General features: G+C 37.2%; 1 protein-coding gene and 2 long non-coding RNA genes across 7 annotated transcripts in view; 2 read left to right on the forward strand and 1 right to left on the reverse strand.

Annotated features, from left to right (window-relative positions):
* LOC150046516 (uncharacterized) overlaps positions 1-4527 on the forward strand; it is an 82621-nt gene extending 78094 nt beyond the window's left edge. For both annotated transcript variants that reach the window (XR_016539709.1, XR_016539708.1), the window contains one exon: positions 4375-4527. This is a non-coding gene — a long non-coding RNA (uncharacterized LOC150046516). The remainder of the gene's footprint in view (positions 1-4374) is intronic.
* Slc12a1 (solute carrier family 12 member 1) overlaps positions 1-15679 on the reverse strand; it is an 82733-nt gene extending 67054 nt beyond the window's left edge. For all 4 annotated transcript variants that reach the window (XM_090358460.1, XM_090358459.1, XM_090358461.1 and 1 more), the window contains exons 1-4: positions 15627-15679; positions 13833-14450; positions 2005-2136; positions 1787-1862 (exon numbers count right to left, since the gene is read on the reverse strand). In XM_090358460.1, coding sequence (XP_090214586.1) covers positions 1787-1862; positions 2005-2136; positions 13833-14252 — 628 coding nt within the window. In that variant the 5' untranslated portion in view covers positions 14253-14450; positions 15627-15679. The remainder of the gene's footprint in view (positions 1-1786; positions 1863-2004; positions 2137-13832; positions 14451-15626) is intronic.
* LOC150046518 (uncharacterized) lies at positions 5489-16804 on the forward strand. The gene is made up of 3 exons (XR_016539710.1): positions 5489-5614; positions 15092-15186; positions 15612-16804. It is a non-coding gene; the product is annotated as an uncharacterized LOC150046518 (long non-coding RNA).
* The last annotated feature ends 2524 nt before the right edge of the window (positions 16805-19328 follow it).

Below are 19328 nucleotides of genomic sequence, written 5' to 3' on the forward strand. Positions count from 1 at the left end.
CTTCATATTTTATAATTCTGTAACAAACTTGAAACTGGATTGACTGTGAAGAGTAATACCTGATTAAAGTTCACATTATTGCCAAACATATGGATGTTGAATAAGTTGCATTAAAAAAGAATTACTCTTGCCCTTGGCTACTCTCACACCTCCAAACGGAGTAATGTTTCTTGATGATCTCAATAAGTTACTAAACTGCCCTTAAAAACCTAATTTTGCATGAAACCCTGGAGCAAGACTTTGGCAATATTAAGATGCAGATTTTTCCATGGTACAGCATATACTTATTTTGGACCCTACGGGCTCTACCCCCTCATTTGGTATGCATCACAAAACCAGCAAGCAGCCCTTTCTCAGGAACACCACAGCTGCCAAACATGAAACATGGAAAAACTATGGGAACTGTTTCAATTTGTAGCTTAGCCCTTTCTTTTTCAGGTTAGTCTTCTCTGGGTTCTGAATGCATTTCGAGGAGTGAAATCAATAAATAATCCCGATGACTTTCTAAATACTCATTGAAAACCTTTCTGGAATAGAATCTGAAAACACATCTGAGCTTCTGTGTTCCTGATACTAACAATTTATAAGTCCTCCCTCAAAAGTGAATCCACAGTGGACTTTACATACATAAAACAGAACATCACTTTTATCACATGAAATCAGAAACTTAGGGGAAAGTTCGACTTTTTGGGGGGGGTCTTGGGTCTTGGAATCAGGCCTGGGCACTGATCTTGAGCTCTTTCTCTCAAAACCAGTGTTCTGCCACTTTGAATCATAGCACCACTTCTGGTTTTCTGATGGTGCATTGGAGGTAAGAGTCCCATGGACTTTCTTATCTGAGCTGGCTTCCAGCTATGATCCTCAGACCTCAGAGTCCTGAGTAGTGAGGATTACAGGTATGAGCCACCAGCACCTGGTGAAAATTATATATATATATATATATATAGCCAGTCCTGGGCTTGAGCTCAGGGCCTGAGCACTGTCCTTGGGTTTTCTCAAGGCTAGAGCTCTATCACTTAAGCCTCAGCACCACTTCTGGCTTTTTTTATATATTGGTACCGAGGAATCAAACCCCGGTCTTCGTGCATGCTAGGCAAGCACTCTACCACTAGGCCAAACTCCCAGCCCTGAAAATAATATTTTAAATGGAATGTAACATTTAAAAACAATCACTCAAAGTGATATCAGTATCTTCCATTTTTCCCTCTAGAGAAAAGTACATAAGTTACATACATTATATTAATCATTTTGTAATTTTTAAGTCTAGAAATATTTTATTAACCTTTGTTTTCAGACTGCTGGTACCTGAAAGCAAAACAATTATTTTCTTTGGAAAATGTTCAACAATTCAGCATTTTTATTAAGTTACCTTTTTGCTAGTTATGCTACAAGTTGTCTTTGTTTAGTGAAATTTTGCCAGTTATCAGAATAGGGATATTTTGTAAAAAATAAAGAGAATATATCAACATATCCCTAAATATGCCAGTTATTCTGTAAAATAAATGTGCTTTACTACATTGGTATGCTTCAAACTTTATCAAAATATAGAAAGATATAATTGATTGCTCACCAGATTGTTTCACAAAATGGAAAATTCCAGCTTGCCGGGAGTTAACTTCTCACCTTTCCTCCCTGACAAATATTTGTCAGGGAGGAAAGTAAAAGGAGCTCAAGTGTAAATTGTTTCTACGACCTTCATCTCACATGCAGCATTAATGGTGAAACTAAGTTGCTTATTGAGTTTATAATTTACATAAAAAATTATGTAGAGGGGAAAAGTGCTTACCAATTCCAGCTTCTCCAACAATCCAGGAGAGGCGGATGAAAAGCATGACTCCCCAGATATTCAGCATGCACCTTACCTGTGGGTCAAAGAAGCATTGAAAACTGATAATGAGGCAAATCCCAACTGCCTTTGTAACTGTAGTGTCAAGGCCTAGCTAACTCAATCCACCAGATCACGAAATGGATAGCCTTCATTCGTAAATGTAGAAGTGTTCTCACCAGCACACCTTTCACCCATCCAAACTTCACAACTCCAGCAGTATCTTCCTCTTTGTTCTCAGCTTGTTCTTCTCCAGGCATCCCATCACCGTTGGCAACCCTATCAGCTGAACCAGGAGCCACTGTCACATTCTGCATTTCCATAGATAGCAGAAACAGTAGATGGTCAACAAATGATTCCACACAAGTTTTAATGGCAACTCAAAGCAGTTGATGTAAAACTATACACAAAACAGTAACAACAACAAAACCCATATTCTGCTCGTCTTCCTCTCTTCTTCCCTCCTTCCCTCCCTTCCTCCTTCCCTTCCTCCCTTCCTTCTTCCTCCGCCTCCTCCTCATCATCATCATTCTTTTTTTTTTTTTTTTTTTGGCCAGTCCTGGGCTTGAGCTCAGGGGCTGAGCACTGTCCTTGGGATTTCTCAAGGACACTCTCTACCACTTGAACCTCAGCACCACTTCCCCCTTTTTTCTATGTATGTGGTACCGAGAAATCAAACCTGGGTCTTCGTGCATGCTAGGCCAGCACTCTACCACTAGGCCAAACTCCCAGCCCTCATCATCATTCTTATTCTCTCTCTCCTTCCCTCTCTCTTTCCCTTGAGTCGCTGGTGAGTTACTTTTGTGAGTGATTTTCAAGTATGGGTAAGGCTGCAGGGATGCTGAGTGGAAATTGGGCTGTTAGTTTACTAATGAAAGCATTTACTTTGATAAAAGTGATCAGATTGAGAAAAAAATTTAACCACAAAAATGACAAAAGAAAGAGAAGAAATGCAGAGAAGAAAATGACCAGTAATAGTAAGCTAGTATCTTTTAGAGAACATGCTAGATAGATCAGACAAATAACCATCTTTAGAATGTAGAGTATCTAGAATTCTTTCCTTATGCTTTATTTTATTCACTTAAAACAGTACACTGTTTATGAGAATGTAAATTTGTTCAACCCCTAAAGCAATATGGAGATTCTTCAAAAGATTAAGCCTGCAACTACCCTATATGATCCAGCAATTCCACTCCTAGGCATTGGTCTAAAAGATCACAAACCAGGATATGGTAAAGCCACCAACGCAACTATGTTCAAAGCAGCATCATTCACCATAGCCAAGGGGTGGAATTGGCTCAGATGCTTCTCAGTGGACAAATGGATCAAAAAGAATGGAATTGTACTCATTTTTAGAATCATATTGCAGTATTTGAAAAGAAATGGAAGGACCTGGAAGAAATTGTTAAGTGAAATAAATCAGGCCCAGAGAGACCAAGGTTACATATTTGGTCGTGTGTGAGCTGGAACTGGTTTATATATATATATATATATATATATATATATATATATATGTGTGTGTGTGTATATATATATATCAGCTTAGGTGATGTGCAAGTGTACATAAATGTATGAATTGAAATATGGTAGATTTAAAGGAGAATACAAGTGGTGTAATTTCTTAGAAAGGCAAATTCATAGTTCAACCAAATAAAAACCAGGAAATGTGTACTTGAAAGTGGGGGGATGGTGTGAGAGGGGGTAGACAAAGAAGAGGAGAAGAGGAGACTGCAGTGACAAATTCGAAGTGTAGCTTACAAAATTAAGAAAAGTGGGTATAACTTGTGGGTAGGAATGGGAGGGAAAAAACTGGGCTCTCCCAGGATGACATTGTCTAGAAAGAAATGTACTCTTTACCTGAGTGATACAAAACTGTAACCCTTCTGGATGTCACCTTTGTAATAACAATACAGGTATTAAAAATGAAAAAGTAAGGGAAGGAGTAGGTTGGGAGGGATGGGTGACGATGATGGAAAGGGCAACATCAACACTCATTGTATTCATAAAGGGCAGCTCTTTTGTACAACTACTTAAAGATAATACAAATTAAAAACAATAATGATGACAAAGCTGCTCAGCTCAGCATGGTGGGGGCACACTTTTAATCCCAACCTGAATGCTTAAGGAGTCCCTGGCTCTAAATAAAACAACTAAACTTCTATTCACCTGAGAGGATCTTTAAGCAGAATCAATGAAACATATACACAGAGAAATCTTTTCTTGATACACACGAAAACAGTTTTAAGTATTCTACAAGAGATTAAAGGTACTGTAGAATGCTCTAAGGGACATTCTAATGGATTCCATAACTCCCTTCCTGGGAATTACTAATATACTAGCATTGTGTAGATGTCTCGTAACTACTAGATATCTCATAACTTCCAGAAGAATTTTCTGAGTAGAAATAAAAAGCGTAAGTAGTATAAACTAGAGTTTAAATAGCATAAACTATGACTCAGATTTTAATAGTTTTTTCCCACAGCTTAAATTTGGAAAAAGATCTTAAAATGATGTCAAGAATAGCTTACAACCTCTTATTTCTCTTCTAGATTTGACTGAGTCATTTCTGGTATACCCACTTAATTTAGCCTTTCTGGCACCTACCTGATTCTTTACTCAGTTAACTATATTGCATTGAGCTCCTGAAAGCAATCTTTTCCAAGAAGGATTTTGAAACCACTGGAAAAGTCCTTCCAATTCAGTGACTTTATCTAATTTATCTATTTAGTTTAAGCTTGAAATGATTTGTTCTGATATCACTAGCTAAGTCTTAGACAAGCACATATTTTTTCCTCTTTGAAAGGAGACTGCTAGAAAACAAACAGTACTTCTTATAATTGTCTTGCATAGTTAAGAACTCCTGTGTCTTTGGGGTATGGGGTGCCATTAGTATATCGTCTGTGAACTAATTTGAGCACTTCAATTCAAGTGAATTGAACTTTTAAAAAATTTTTTTCTTCAGTTATGAGTCTTGAACTCAAGGCCTGGGAGCTGTTGCTGAGCTTTTTTGCTCAAGTCCAGTGCTCTACCACTTTGAGCCACTGTGCCACTTCTGGTGTTCTAGTGGTTAACTGAAGATAAAAGTCTCCCTGACTTTCCTAATTGGGCTGGTTTTGAACTGTAATCCTCAGATCTCAGCCTCCTGAGTAGCTAGGATTACAGGCGTGAGCCACCATGGATTGAATTTCTATCTCTGTCTTTCATCATACTATTTTGCCTTTAGGTTCAACACAAACTTAGTTTATTTTTCCATAAAACTGTGTTCATGAATGTAAATGTTATTCTTGGATAACTAATGTGAAACAGTGGAATAAAAGTCACTATATGATACACACTACATGATTGTGTTGTGTGTTAGTGTTCTTCAAGTCAACCAGACTGGCCATGTAAGAGCATTGATAACCAATGGTGAATTCATAAAGTAGACTTAAGGTCCCTGATCTCTACTAAGGTACCTGATCTCTAATGAGCATATGTTGTAGTTTCTTATCATTTCTCACGAATGAAATGAACCTAAAGTCAGTTCATCTTAATATTTTCTGACAGAACTGGAGAAAGACAATTGAGCAAGAGAGGATATTATAATTAAATTCAAATTTTAGTTTTGTATTACCTAAATTAGATCTTAATCTTAAGCATTTACAATCTGTATTTACACAGGTAGTTGGAAGCTGAATTCCTATATTCATACCAATAAATTTGGTGGTTTTGAAACAAAATTTAAAGATGTTGAAGCTGACCAGACAGGATGAAAACTGGTCAGCTATACCAGCTACACCTACAAGGCATGTATGTAATTCTAAATCTTCAAGTAGATTTTAATTTTGCTTTGGTGCTAGAGATTACAGCCAGAGTCTGGAACATGCGATGCATGTACTCTCCCACTGAACAATATTTCCAGTCCCTAGGAGCTAAATTTTAAGGCTTTTTATAAAAAAGATAAAATAACTTGGGTTTAGGTATGGACCCTGAAATATATATATAATATAATATATAATACATATAATATATAGTATAAATTTTATATAAACAAACATTTCATAACCAGGTGCTGGTGCCTCATGCCTATAATGCTAACTACTCAAGAGGCTAAGATGTGGAGGATTAGGGCTTGATGCTAGCTTGGACAGAAAAGTCTGTGAGACTCTCATCTTTAAAATAACCATCAAAAAGCAGGGCTGGTGCATAGTTCAAGTGGTAGAGTGCCACCCAACTGAGCAAGAGGTCCTGAGTACAAGCCCCAGTCAGTACCTCTACAATAGAAAAAGGAAAGTAAAGAAAATCCTATTTTTGATATTTCAAATATAAATATTTGTTTTGGGAGTGATGTTATTGCAGAAGGGAACTGAATCACTATGTAATTTAATTTTATGTTTTAGAATCTATATAAAACATTTTCATTTAAACACATACCCAGGATATAGCATTAATAAGTTATTTCACAAATTTTTTTTCCTGAAGTCTGAAATCTGATGCTTATTTTCCACGGCACCCCATGCCAGCTTTAACTAAGCCACATGTCCAGGGCTCTCTAGCCTCATATTGGACAGTTTCAGATACATTTGATGATACTTTTTAAGCCAAATTTTTGCTTCTCAATGGATTCTATATACATAGGCAGTTGACTGAGTCAAATGTAACTCTTGCTTTTCATGATTTTCACCATCAGTTACAGCAGGACAGGGAACTTAAGAATGTGTTAAAATGTCCATACATGTTGAAGAGATCTTTTTTGTTACGGGAGTCATTCATTTGACATAATTCGAGGAGAACTTTTACACAATCATTGTCAATATTGTAGATAATCAAGATTTCCTTAGCCAGATCAGCAGCAGCTACTCGCTCAAGGAGAAAGTAATTTCCTTTCCCTGGCTTATTAGACTGGAGACACAGGCTTAGTCAGTTACTTTTTTTTTTTAAGGGCAGTGTTGAGAATAAAATTCTTGTTTTCCCATAAAATCTAAACTTGAATGTTTGGAATATTGGTTCAGGAAATTGCTCTGCTCTCTGATGAAATCAGAAATCATGATTTTTAGATCTGGATTAATGAGAAATCCAATGACTGTTAAAAAAAAATCTTACGACATTGGATAAAGAATGAACAGAGTGTTTCAAATTTTCCTCTTAAACGAATGTTTCTTCCTGATGGCTATCCTTCCTGGCCACAGTTTAATGGTTCTTCAATTTATCACTAGAATTTCATAATGTGCAAAAAACAAGCTAATGAAACAACAACAACAAAATATTTTCCATGAGGGAATGGCAGAGAAACCATCTTCTGCAGAAATCAGTAATGCAATTATTTTATAAATTATTTAAAAATAAAATCAATGCAGAGTGTTTAACTTTCTTAAGCAAATTCATGCAACTTGCTAGTGTTTAGAAATTTTATGTATGTTTATGCTATGTGTGTTGAGGGAGGTTTTCAATGTACACTTTTAGTCATCTAATAGTCCTCATAGTAAATTTACAAGTTAGGCATGTCATTTCCATTGTCTCACGTAATATAGGGACCAAAAAGCCCTGAATGTTTTAGACTATGCAATTTGAAATATAGTTTCGCTGTGCAATTAATTCAGTGTATAACCTCCAGGAAACAACTTGTCCTTTCTTTCTTTTTCTTTCTTTCCTTCTTTCTTTCTTTCTTTCTTTTTTTTTTTTTTTTTTTTTGCCTGTCCTGAGCTTGAGCTCAAGGCCCGAGCACTATCCTTGGACTTTCTCAAGGCTAGAGCTCTACCACTACGCCAAACTCCCGGCCCTGTACTTGCCCTTTTTTGAAAATTGCCATTGATGCTAAGTCAAGAATTTTACTCAAAGGCAGAAATCATTTTTCTATGTTGACCATCTTCCTGTACTGATATGACAAAGCAAATCTTGTTTCCTCATAAGCCAGAACAACTATAATAAACTCAGCTTATTATAATAAACTGAGTTTATTATAGGACATTAATTTAGACTGAGAGTTTTTTGGAATTTGATGTCAATAAGCTATACAATCATGGTTTTCAGATTTCTGGTGCATGTTCTTGAGACCAAAGTTTCAGAGACCACAAGTTTTGTTGTTGTTTTCCTAGCTATGATGGCCCATAACCTTTCATAAATTCATTTTAAATTATATAATTTCAGGGGATCATTATTTACCAAGAGTTTCACCTGCTAAGAGTTCAAGGAAGAGGGCTAGGAGTTTGGCCTAATGGTAAAGTACTTGCCTAGCATGCATGAAGACCTGGGTTCAATTCCTCAGTACCACATACACAGAAAAAAAGCTGAAAGAGGTGCTGAGGCTCAAGTGGTAGAGTTCTAGCTTGAGAAAGCCCAAGTGCTCTGACCCTGAGTTGCCAGGATTGGCAAAAAAAAAAAAAAAAAAAGAGTTCAAGGAAGAAAATAAACATGCATTTAAACAAAGACAATTCCTCTTCTAGTATTGATAAACTGGTAAAAGTTTCAAGCCCATGAACTTTAAGGGTAAATTCATAATAAGTACTTTCTAATGGTAATAAATTTTACATAAACTGTAATCCCTTCCTAAAGTAGCAGAGGCTTTTGTAAGGCATATGTATTTTTATGCTTTCAGCTTCAAATAGATAATATTGACTATGAATGAATACTCCCAAGTAGTGAGTCTTTAATTTCAGTGTGATAAAGAATTCTTAGATAGCCATTGAGAAATAGTTCCATAAGAATGTAGGCTCATATGATCTGATTGCTTAAATTTTTGTTTCATCATTGACATATTCAAATTTATGCAGCAGTAGTGGAAATAATATATGTTTTATGTACCTATCACTCAGTTTCAATGATTATCAATATATGGTCAATCTTAACCTTCTCCAACCTTTCACTTTGCCATTACTGGATCCTTAAAAACAAATGTCAGGGACAAACCAGGTGATTTCTTTAGGTTCATTCCAGTCATTTCAGAATGAAAAGCATATGACACTATTACTTTTAGAACTTATTGATGGTAACTTTCCCACCCCTTAGTGATACCGAGGACTATTTTAAATGGTGAAAATGAGAGGGCATATTTTTTGTTATATTAGATTACTGTAAGATTTGTCTACAAATCACTACCTTTCACAACATGCTTTACCATATGCGGAAACACATATCTTACAGACACCTTGTATGCAAATTAACTTGTATGTTTGATAACTCAAGAAAATTTTATGTGCAAAAAATGGTGTGTGAGCAGGGTGTGGTGGCTCACACCTGTAATCGTAGCTACTCAGGAGACTGAGATCTGAGGATCAAGGTTCAAAGCCAGTCTGGGCTCAAAAGGACCTGAGATTCTTATCTCCAATTAACTTCTAGAAAACGTGAAGTGGGGCTTGGCTCAAGGGTAGGGTGATAGCCTTGAGCTGAAGAGCTCAGGGACAGTGCCCAGGCCCAGGGGTAGGATGGTAGCTTTAAGTTGAAGAGCGCAGGGCCATCACCCAGGCCAAGTTCAAGCCCCATGACTCACAAAAAAAAAATGGTGTGTGAAAAAGAAAATGGAAGATTTATAGTGTTTTCCATGTATACCTTTAAAAGATTTAATATTTTTTTCATTATCTATACTAAATTATTTAAAGTAAGACATTAATCACTTTCCCCCCATAGATTAATAGTATGAGCTCCCTGGGGAAATGACTTTGAGAAAGGAAAGAAATTACTATACAAAGAATGTTAAATAGTTTTTATCAGTGTATATTTTACTTTTTAAACACCATCAATAGCCACTTATTAAGTTCCTACCCACTGTAAGCAATGCATTACTTTAGATATATATAACTGTATATAACCTAATATTCACAAGAATTTTGTAAAAAAAAAAAAAGTACATAGTATACAACATATACAATACTGCTGAACAAGGGAGAATCAGGATCTTTTTACTCTCCACTTAACTAGAGTTTTCAGAAATCTATAATTCATAGCCACCAGTATAGGCATTTACTCTTTACTATAAAGACAATGAACTGCAATCTCAAATCATTGGGATTACAAATTCTGTTGATATCTATCACTATCTAGGCAGAGAGTTAAAATAATGTCTTTCAAATCTATTTTTCATTTTACCTATTAGAACAGCAGTTGTCACATAATTATTTTTTCTGTCTTGGAAATTTTAGCCAGGATTTGCACAAAATCCAACTGGCTTCCTGTCTAAATATACTATGCCAGTCAGTATGAATGTACTTTTGCTACAGGGTTTTGAGAAATGGCACACATGAATCACATAAACCGTGCCAAATGAAAAAATAATCATTGGCATGGAAAATACTGGCTAACTTGAACTATGCCACTTGCTTTATTTATTTGATCCTGGGGCCTGGGTACTTCCCTTGAGCCTTTGTCCTCCAGCCTAGCATTCTGCCACTTGAGCCACAGCTCCATTTCCAGCCTTTTGTAGTTAATTGGAGATAAGAATCTCATAGACTTTCCTGTCCAGGTTGGCTTTGAACTGTGATCCTCAGATCTTAACTTCCTGATTATTTCAGGGTGAGCCACCAGCACCCTGTTGCTTTCTGTTTTCAAATGAACACTATTGTTTGTAGTTTTTCCAAACAGATCTGTGAGGTATCTAAATACTATTTTATGATGATCATTACTAGTTGTGACCTGAGGAACTTCCATAAAAAATGTCAAGGTGGTGGCAGTACAGTGCCCTGTCACTTTTCATGTCTTATTTGAAGGGAAAAAATAGATAAGTAGCTGAATCAAATTCACCCGCAGAGAAGTGCACTGAGAAAGGCCCAGACTGTTCACCATGTTCTACCAGGGTAGAGCCACACACAAAGGCAGAGTGATTCATTAACTTCAGCAACAATGGAATCGGTCTTGACAGCAGGAATGTGCCCACTTTGTCAATCTGGCTATTTTTATGTGATTTAATTAAGCTAAACTATCTTAAGTGAGGGTCAAATTCAGGAAAAAAAGTTACTTTTTACCAGATTTTTTTCCAAAATGATTCTTTCAGGGCCTGTAAATTAAGCCTATGATTAAGGTATTTAATTTGCCTTTCATTTCAATCTGAGGGGGGAGTGCTTTAAGTCAAAGTTAAGTCCTTACCCAACTTTATCACTTGAAACTGATATGATATCCCATTTATCAAATCTGTTCAAATGCAGCTGTAGCATTCCTGTTGTGTGACACACAGATGGATTGCTGAAGAACGAGAGCTGCAGAGTTTTTCCCTCTGTATTTAAAGATTTACATAAGTCATGCCATTATTGTCTCTTCAGAATGTGTGTCCTAAGAACAATTTAAGCTTACTCCATTTCCTTTTTAATGGAGGTTAAAACCCTGTTTCGTTTTGTTAGATGTTGGGAAAGGGAAGAATTGAGAATATTTAAGTTTTGATACCAATTGGAATAGAGACATTTTTAAAGATAGGTGTAGTGCGGGAGAGTATGGTAAGATAGAATTTCAAGTCTTTTTTTTTTTTTGAGAACTTTGGTTCATTTTACTTCTTCAGATTTCTTTATCCTAGTCTAGATTCGCTTTCTGGCCCTCTCTCACACCTTGGAAACTGCCCTTTTTATCAACTCACCTTTCCCTTTGTGTGACCCTTTTCTCTCTTCTGTCATTCTCCTTCCCTCTCCTTTGATTAAGAAAAAGCATGTGATACCTCAGCCTTATTTATTAGACATAACCAGTGATGTTTCTTTTTAGAAATCCTTAAGGAGCTGGGCCCTGGTAGCTCACACCTCATATTTCTAACTACTAGATCCTCAGGCTGAGACCCGCGATTGTAGTTAGAAGCCAGCCTGGGCAGGAAAGCCCTTGAAGGCCCTCTCCAATAAATAACTCAGAAAATGCTAGAAGAGGCACTGTAGCTCAAGTGGTAGAGTGCTAGCCTTGAACACAAATAGGCTCAGGAATAGCACCCAGGCTCTGAGTTCAAGCCCCAGGATGGGAAAAAAAATCTTATGGGGTTAACATTTTGTCTGAAATAGCCACATTGGTAACTCCTTTGGATTAAATCATCAGCTATCCCAGATAAAATCTAAATGTTATCTTGTGAAGAAACCAGTAGGGTACTACTGACATGATATACCGGACAATTAAGACTTTGTAGGACAGGAATCTGGTTGTAGAACACAATCAAGAACATGGGGTCCTTCTTGGGAGGTGCGAGAGCTCAAAGAAGAGAGTCAGAGTAGCCCAGGGAAATGTGTTTGGAGATGTGCTTCTTCTAAAAAGAGGATGAGCGGAAACTGAAAGGCGATCTGCTCTACTTGATATTTCCTGAGAGGGACACTCTTATATCTCTGGAGTGAGTAATCTTTTTTTTGCCAGTCCTGGGCTTGAGCTCAGGGCCTGACTGTCCTTGGACTTTCTCAAGGCTAGAGCTCTACCACTCGAGCCTCAGCACCACTTCCGGCTTTTTTCTATGTATGTGGTACCGAGGAATTGAACCAGGGTCTTCGTGCATGCTAGGCAAGCACTTTAACCACTAGGCCAAACTCCCGGCCCCATGGAGTGGGTAATCTTTTAATTAGATGTCATCGAATAACTGAAACTGTGTCCTTCTTTTCTCCCCTCTTCAAAGCTTGAGCAAAAAGAATGCCACTTTCTTAGAAAGTAACTGTGTTCCAGAAAGTAACTGTGTTCCAGAAAGTAACTGTGTTCCAGAAAGTAACTGTGTTCCGCAAAGAATTATACTCATTGCAAATTGAGAGGCAAGCAGAATGATCGAGTCTATCAAAATATCTCAGAGCAAGAAGAAATCTACTGGGGCCGGGAATTTGGTCTAGTGGTTAAAGTGCTTGCCTAGCATGCATGAAAACCGAGGTTCGATTCCTCGGTACCACATACATAGAAAAAAGCCGGAAGTGGTGCTGAGGCTCAAGTGGTAGAGCTCTAGCCTTGAGAAAGTCCAAGGACAGTGCTCAGACCCTGTGCTCAAGCCCAGGACTGGCAAAAAAAAAAAAAAAAAAAAAAAGAAGAAATCTACTGATGATCTGCTGCAAGATTAGAAATAAGAGCTGCTTCATATTTCTAGATTAAGGAACCTGGGATGCATTCCTTTAATAAGGAAAAGTTTAGCTCTTCTGCTGTTTCTGTTCTTAAATTTAGTTATTGTTATATCTGTAGGTGAATTTGTAAGCCTCAGGCAAAGTTGATGCCAAATGTTTGTTCTTTCTTTGAAGAATAAAAAAGAAGCGCCTTACACAAGAAAGGCTGGCACCTACAACACTAACTACAAAAGGCAGAGTGATCTTTTACTTTAACAGTTGATGTGGAGAGTGCAGGTGGCTCATGCCTATAATCCTAGCTACTCAGGAAGCTGAGGTCTGAGGATTGAGGTTCAAAGCCAACCTAGGTAGGAAAATCAGTGAGACTCTAATTTCAAAAAAAGACAAAACAAAACAAAACAAAAAACAGAAGTAGCTCTGTGGCTCAAAGTGGTAGAGCATTAGCCTTGAGCAGAGGCACTCAGGGACAATGCCAGGCCCTGAGTTCAAGCTCCATGACTGAAACAACAAATACCAAAAAACAAACAAACAAACAAAAAACCCCAGCAAAACTAGGGTAGAACCAGCTTAGCATTCAATTGAGCTTTTTTTTTTTTTTTTTTTTAATATGCTGGTACTAGGGCTTGAACGTAGGGCCTGGGCATTGTCCTTTAGTTTTTTCACTCCAATTTGGTGCTCTACCATTGGATTCACACCTGCGATTTTGCCTTTTTGGTGGTTAATTGGCTGGCTGGGAACCTTGATCCTCAGATCTCAGCCATTTGGGTAGCTAGAATTACAGGCGTTGATCCACCAGTGCCTAGCAGGTGGAACTTGAATTAATTATAATTACAAACAATATATGACAGTTACTTTCAAAGTCAATTCTATACTTCTGTATTCCAAGTCAGTAAACATTTGTGAGGAGTTTTCTGTTTCTAAGGACTAGGGACAGTTGTATAAGTAAGATGGACTGTTTCACGCTGAAGAGTATTATTAGAGAGGAGGAACTGACCTGGAGGAATGAATAAAAGCAGACCCTTGCCCATGACCTTCATGCTTACCTTTGCAAGTTGCTCATGGATCTCCAGCAGACTGGGCCGGCTGACCTTCGGCCCACTGACGCTGCCAGTGTTGCGATAGTACTCGATCTTGGGAACAGCATCCACGGTGTTGTGGCCAAAGGTTTGTAGGTAGTATGTGTTTGTATGTGAGTCATAGGCATGAAAACTGGCATCTGTCTTGGCAGTTTCTCCATTTTGGAGGAAATTATCATAGCACTCCCGATTCCCGGGTCTAAAGCTGATTCTCAATCTGTTCGGTGTTTCATCCCCAAAAGACGTCTCTTCATAATGTGGCGGGTCGGTGCTGTCACTCACAGCTGCACTGCTGTCATGGCTCTCATTTATGATATTAACTTGAAAGCGATTACTATTACTGGGCACTGAATCCAGAAATACATTGGAAGAGGTGTTCAGTGACATCTTCCAAAATGGATCGTTTGAACTATGGTGCCTTCTTTAGGGTCGTTGCAAAACAAAACAAGAAACTATATGTTTCTACTTCAAATCAAATAGGAATGTGGTTATTTTAGGGTGCTCGTGTCTTTTGTTCTAGATGAACTCAATAAATAGATTCTTGATCTGTTGTTTCCTAGATAATTTTCCGAATGATCTTCAAACCTGTCATTTAAAAAGAAAAATCAAACTTTTTCCAGGTTGCACAATACATTTGAGTAAGACTGGGGTACAAGGGGTTGCTTTTTTTTTTTTTACAAGACATATAATTTTAAATTTATTTTGCTAAAAATTACCTAGTCACCTGAGCAATTAAAGCCCACAATAAATAACTAGGGATTTGCTTCAGCAAACAGTATTTCCAATGGAGTTGTTAAAATGTTACTGTGTTTGTAATATTTGCTTGGATTTTCTGTACTTGGAGTCAGTATGACTTTTAGAAAAGATATAATTCAACTAATTGAGTGCAATAGGAATGGATGAGATTGTTTTCAGTCTGAAACATAGATCATTGACAGCCTAAATGCTGAAAGAGTACTTTATGACTGACAGGAATATATACTCTATGATACATAAAATGAACATTGTGAAAACTTATCGAAATGCGCATTCTGTTAGGTTATAAGAATCTGTGCATATTCAAGTAATTTGTTCCAGAAATACTTTTAACTATGCGACAAGTAAAGAAATATATTATTTAGAATGTGAAGTTAAAAATATAACCCATCAAGATGACATGTCTATAACTTAAAACTTTACTAACATCCAAAATATTTCTTTTGCTTATACATTTGTATTTTTCACAGATACTATTATGGAAACTTGAAAAAAAAAACAAGAGCCTTTAGAACAGGGAGACAAGTTACCAACCAACCTTAATAAAGTCATACTGTATATTGAGGTAAAATCATTCTCTACTGACTCCCTTTAAAAAAAATCTCTCCAAATGTGAGAGATTTATATTGCATTGCAAGATAAATAACACTGTCCATGGTAATTTTCACAGCCCCACAGTATGACCTCATCTTAAAATTTTTTCTTTAGAGTAATCTTTGTTGATATGATAAAATTTGATTTTTCCAAAGGAAGTTCTAGAAAGAGGAGATAAATGCAATTAAACACTTCTATGCAGTTATTAAAACTATTTCTTCAAATAAAAAGCAATCCCAACTTAAATTCTCAGATTACTTCTCCTGGTAGAAATATAAATGACATTATTAGATTTTTCAGTTGTTTTTCAGAGCATTTCACTTTTCCTTATAGTGTAGTGCTCAGAATTAACTTTGTAACATAACATTGTGTCATTTTTTTTTTTTACCATCCTAGAAGTGCTTCACTTACCACCCAGGAGCCTTCTTCTGTGGGAGTGGAACTTCAGCTTTACACAGGCATATATGGGACACTCAGCTTTCAATCCAGAACCTTAGATTTCTTCTTATTGGTTAGAACCTTTCTTCAGAGAGATGACTTCAGTGATTGGCCTGAAATAGTACTAGAAGCCCCACCCAGTTATTAGCCTTCGGGGAACCTTAAGTACCACATCAACTAGTAACTAGTAGTAAATCATTTATCTTTTTAGGCAGGAAATAAAGTTTTCTTTGGTTCATAAGGAGAACTAGGTTGCTCAACAGCAATCATTCAAAAATATTGCTTCAGTTGTTTGGGACTAGATAAATGGAGTCTCATGATCATCTTATTTATGAGTCCTGCTGACCTCTCTTTGTTCAGTATCAGCACCAAAATAGAGTCCCTGAAGAAGAATCTCAATATTGTAAAAGGAGAAAAAATGATGCCTGAAATGATCTTATCTTAAATATTGCCTTGACTCCTTTCTGTATGGAAACTAAGCAAATTGAATAGAGAACTAATGATTTGTTGAAAATATTTCTACCTATTGGGAAAACTGCTTCAAGCAGAAAATCAAACTGTAGATATAGTTCCTAATGACAATAGTTAATGGTCTGTTTGTTGCCACCTGGAAATTCTTTTAAAAAAATATTCAAAACTAGTTTTTGAGCTTTGTTTTTGCTCAATTCTGTAAGTTGTTCAGAAAATTCCTTCCTGCAGTTTCTAGCAAAGGTTTCCCATCAGAAGGACTGAATGAGTCCTTGTGTCTAATAAGAAACTATCAAAGTGGATTCTACTTGCCAGCATAGCTTGATGTGCTGCATTATAGTAGCTGAATACAAACTCCAGAATGCTTGACTTCTGTTTAAGTTACTTAATTTCCCTATGCCTTAATGTGGGTAATAATGGTACCGACCTTGCAGAGTTATTATGAGCTTATTTGTGTCAGAATTTAGATCAATACCAGTTTGTACATATGCTCTGCTTTTGCTATTTTAGCAATAATTATAATCAGAATTTTAATGCATCAGGACTAGGATTTTGAGATCAAAGACTAGAGATAAGATAGTGCCCAGTATATTAAAATAGAGGGAAAAGTAAATTAGTGAGCAGTAGAAGAATGATAGGATGGGATCTGGAGATACTAAGTAAAATCACTCAGATACTCTTGGTAAATGTGATGGTACACAATCAAACTAATGTCATCAGGTTCTACCAAAAATAAAGACAAAATTACAAAGATGTACCTGTATCCTAATCTTTTCTTAAGGGCCACTAATAAAAGATACTTGTCTGTTCCACAAAGGATTTTGACTCTCAGTGCAGAAGTCCTTTAAGCAAAAGAATTTTAGATTCAGCTACAAAGAGCTATAGTTATTTAGATCAAGACTGGGAGCAGCTAAAATGGAACTGGGACCCAAAACAGTTGTTTTCATTGGACCAGGATAGAAGATACTCAATAATATCATACAACCCCATGTGCTCTTAGCAGCAAGCTTATTCTTTAACTGCTTTCCTTTCCCAAAGGCTGTGACTGCTGAGTGCATGCAATACCAGTCCATTTCTTTTCCCTTGCTGTCTGCCTGCCTGACTACCGTGTAGTGTGAATTCGTTTTAGTATTGGTCTTACATCAAGCAGACATTTTCATTCTGAGACTTTTATCTCTTAACTGTGAAATGAAAGTCTTTGTTCTTTATTAAGGGGATTTAGACCCTCTAGAGCAGATGGGAGATAGTTTGAGGGATATGGATGAAATTACACCATCCATAATGCTAACCTTGAAAGGTGAGCCTGATTTAGGCTTTTCAGAGATGTGAGTAAGCTAACAGAAGCAAACAGTTTAGAGTTATGCACCTTCATCTTTCCTCTTTCTCTCTCAGACAAGGCTCTTCCAAAAGAGCAGTTGGAGTTCATCTGGGTATAACATTGTTGTTTATTCTAGCTAGCATTTCATGACATAACCATCTTCCATGCATATAACAAGCAGACTTTTGGATTTATATGCATTTCTAGTTCAGAAAATAAATATTTAACATTCAGAAAAATGAAAGACACAATAGGCCATGATTTGAATAAAAGTCACAGATGAAAAGTCTTGCTTTACAGGCTTTGTCATTAGCAGGACCACGAAGGATGTTGCTGTGAAGTTATTTGAAAAAGTTTGTTGTAGTTAAATGTTCAGAAATTTTTTATACTTCCTTAAGTTTCCTTTTTTGTTCTTTTTGGGTGGCTTCTTTTTGAAAGAAAGATCTGGCAACCTTCTTAAATTCTAGTCACTGAAGTGGAAAGTCTAGGTAGTTTGTAGGAGTTGAATGTTCAGAAACTTCTTATGTTTCTTCAAGTTGTCTCTTGTTGTTTGGTGGCTTTCTTCTTTCTGAAATAAAGATCTGGCTATGTTAAATTCTAGTCACTGAAGTGGAAAGTCTCAGTGGGTGCTTTTCCCTGGGAGACAAACAGGACACCTAGAACTTAGACATGCATCCTTGAGACCACCTCAAAAATACAGATCAGGGCCGGGAGTTTGGCCTAATGGTAGAGTGCTAGCCTAGCATGCACGAAGACCCGGGTTCGATTCCTCCGTACCACATACATAGCAAAAAGCCAGAAGTGGTGCTGTGGCTCAAGTGGTAGAGCCCTAGCCTTGAGAAAATCCAGGGACAGTGCTCAGGCCCTGAGCCCAAGCCCAGGACTGGCAAAAAAAAAAATACAGATCACAAGGAAGAAGCCTAATAATCTGGCATATATAGTTTTAAAGCACATCTGTAGTCTTAGTCTACTAGGGGATACAAAATATCAGGGTATCTCACAGTGGTTTTGCAGTGCCACAGACTAGAGCTGTAATAAGATGTAGAAATATCCAAGTTGGCATTAGATACTACAGCAGATATCAGACTGCCTACGTTACCCCCTAGCTTTGTGACCTTACTATGACTTCAATTATTTAATTAATTATTAAAAAAAATTATACTAGGCATTGAACTCAGAGCTTAATGGTTGCTAGGCAGATGTTCTGTTTGAGCCGTGTTTGAGCCTCGGTTTTATTGCTTTCAGCATTTTTTTTCCTTTCAGAGAGGGTATCTTGCTTTTGCTTAGTCTGACCTCAAATAGTAATCTTCATAATTCTACTATTGCCTGAACCACAGGCATGTACCATTATATACAACTCTAGGTTTTAGGTTTTTTTTAGGGAAATTTAGTTTTAAAAAAATGTCCCACACCAGTAGCTCACACCTGTAATCCTAGCTACACAGGAACTGAGAGCTGAGGACTTGACAATGGAAGGCAGCTCAGACAGGAAAAGTTTGTGAGACCCTTATCTCCAAGCAACCACAAAAAGCCAGAATTGGAGCTGTGGCTGACCCTACACTTCAGTAGAAAAGCTCAGGGACAACACCTAGATCCAAAGTTTCAGCTACTCTACACACACACACACACACACACACACACACACACACACACACACACACGCGCGCGCGCGCGCTTCCGTGCACGAAAGAAAAAAAAGGTAGTTAAAAATGAAATGAAAACAACCTCAAATATATAGTTTGATACAAATACCAAATAAACAGAAGGCACCGTGCAGCTTCAGTCCTGGGCTTGGGCTCAGGGCCTAGGATTTTCTCAAAGCTACAGCTCTACCACTTGAGCCACAGCACCACTTCTGGCTTTTTTCTATGTATGTGGTATCAAAGAAT

This window comes from Megascapheus bottae, chromosome 25 (genome assembly GCF_031878675.1).
Source record: "Megascapheus bottae isolate mThoBot1 chromosome 25, mThoBot2.hap1, whole genome shotgun sequence".
NCBI classification, from domain to species: domain Eukaryota; kingdom Metazoa; phylum Chordata; class Mammalia; order Rodentia; family Geomyidae; genus Megascapheus; species Megascapheus bottae.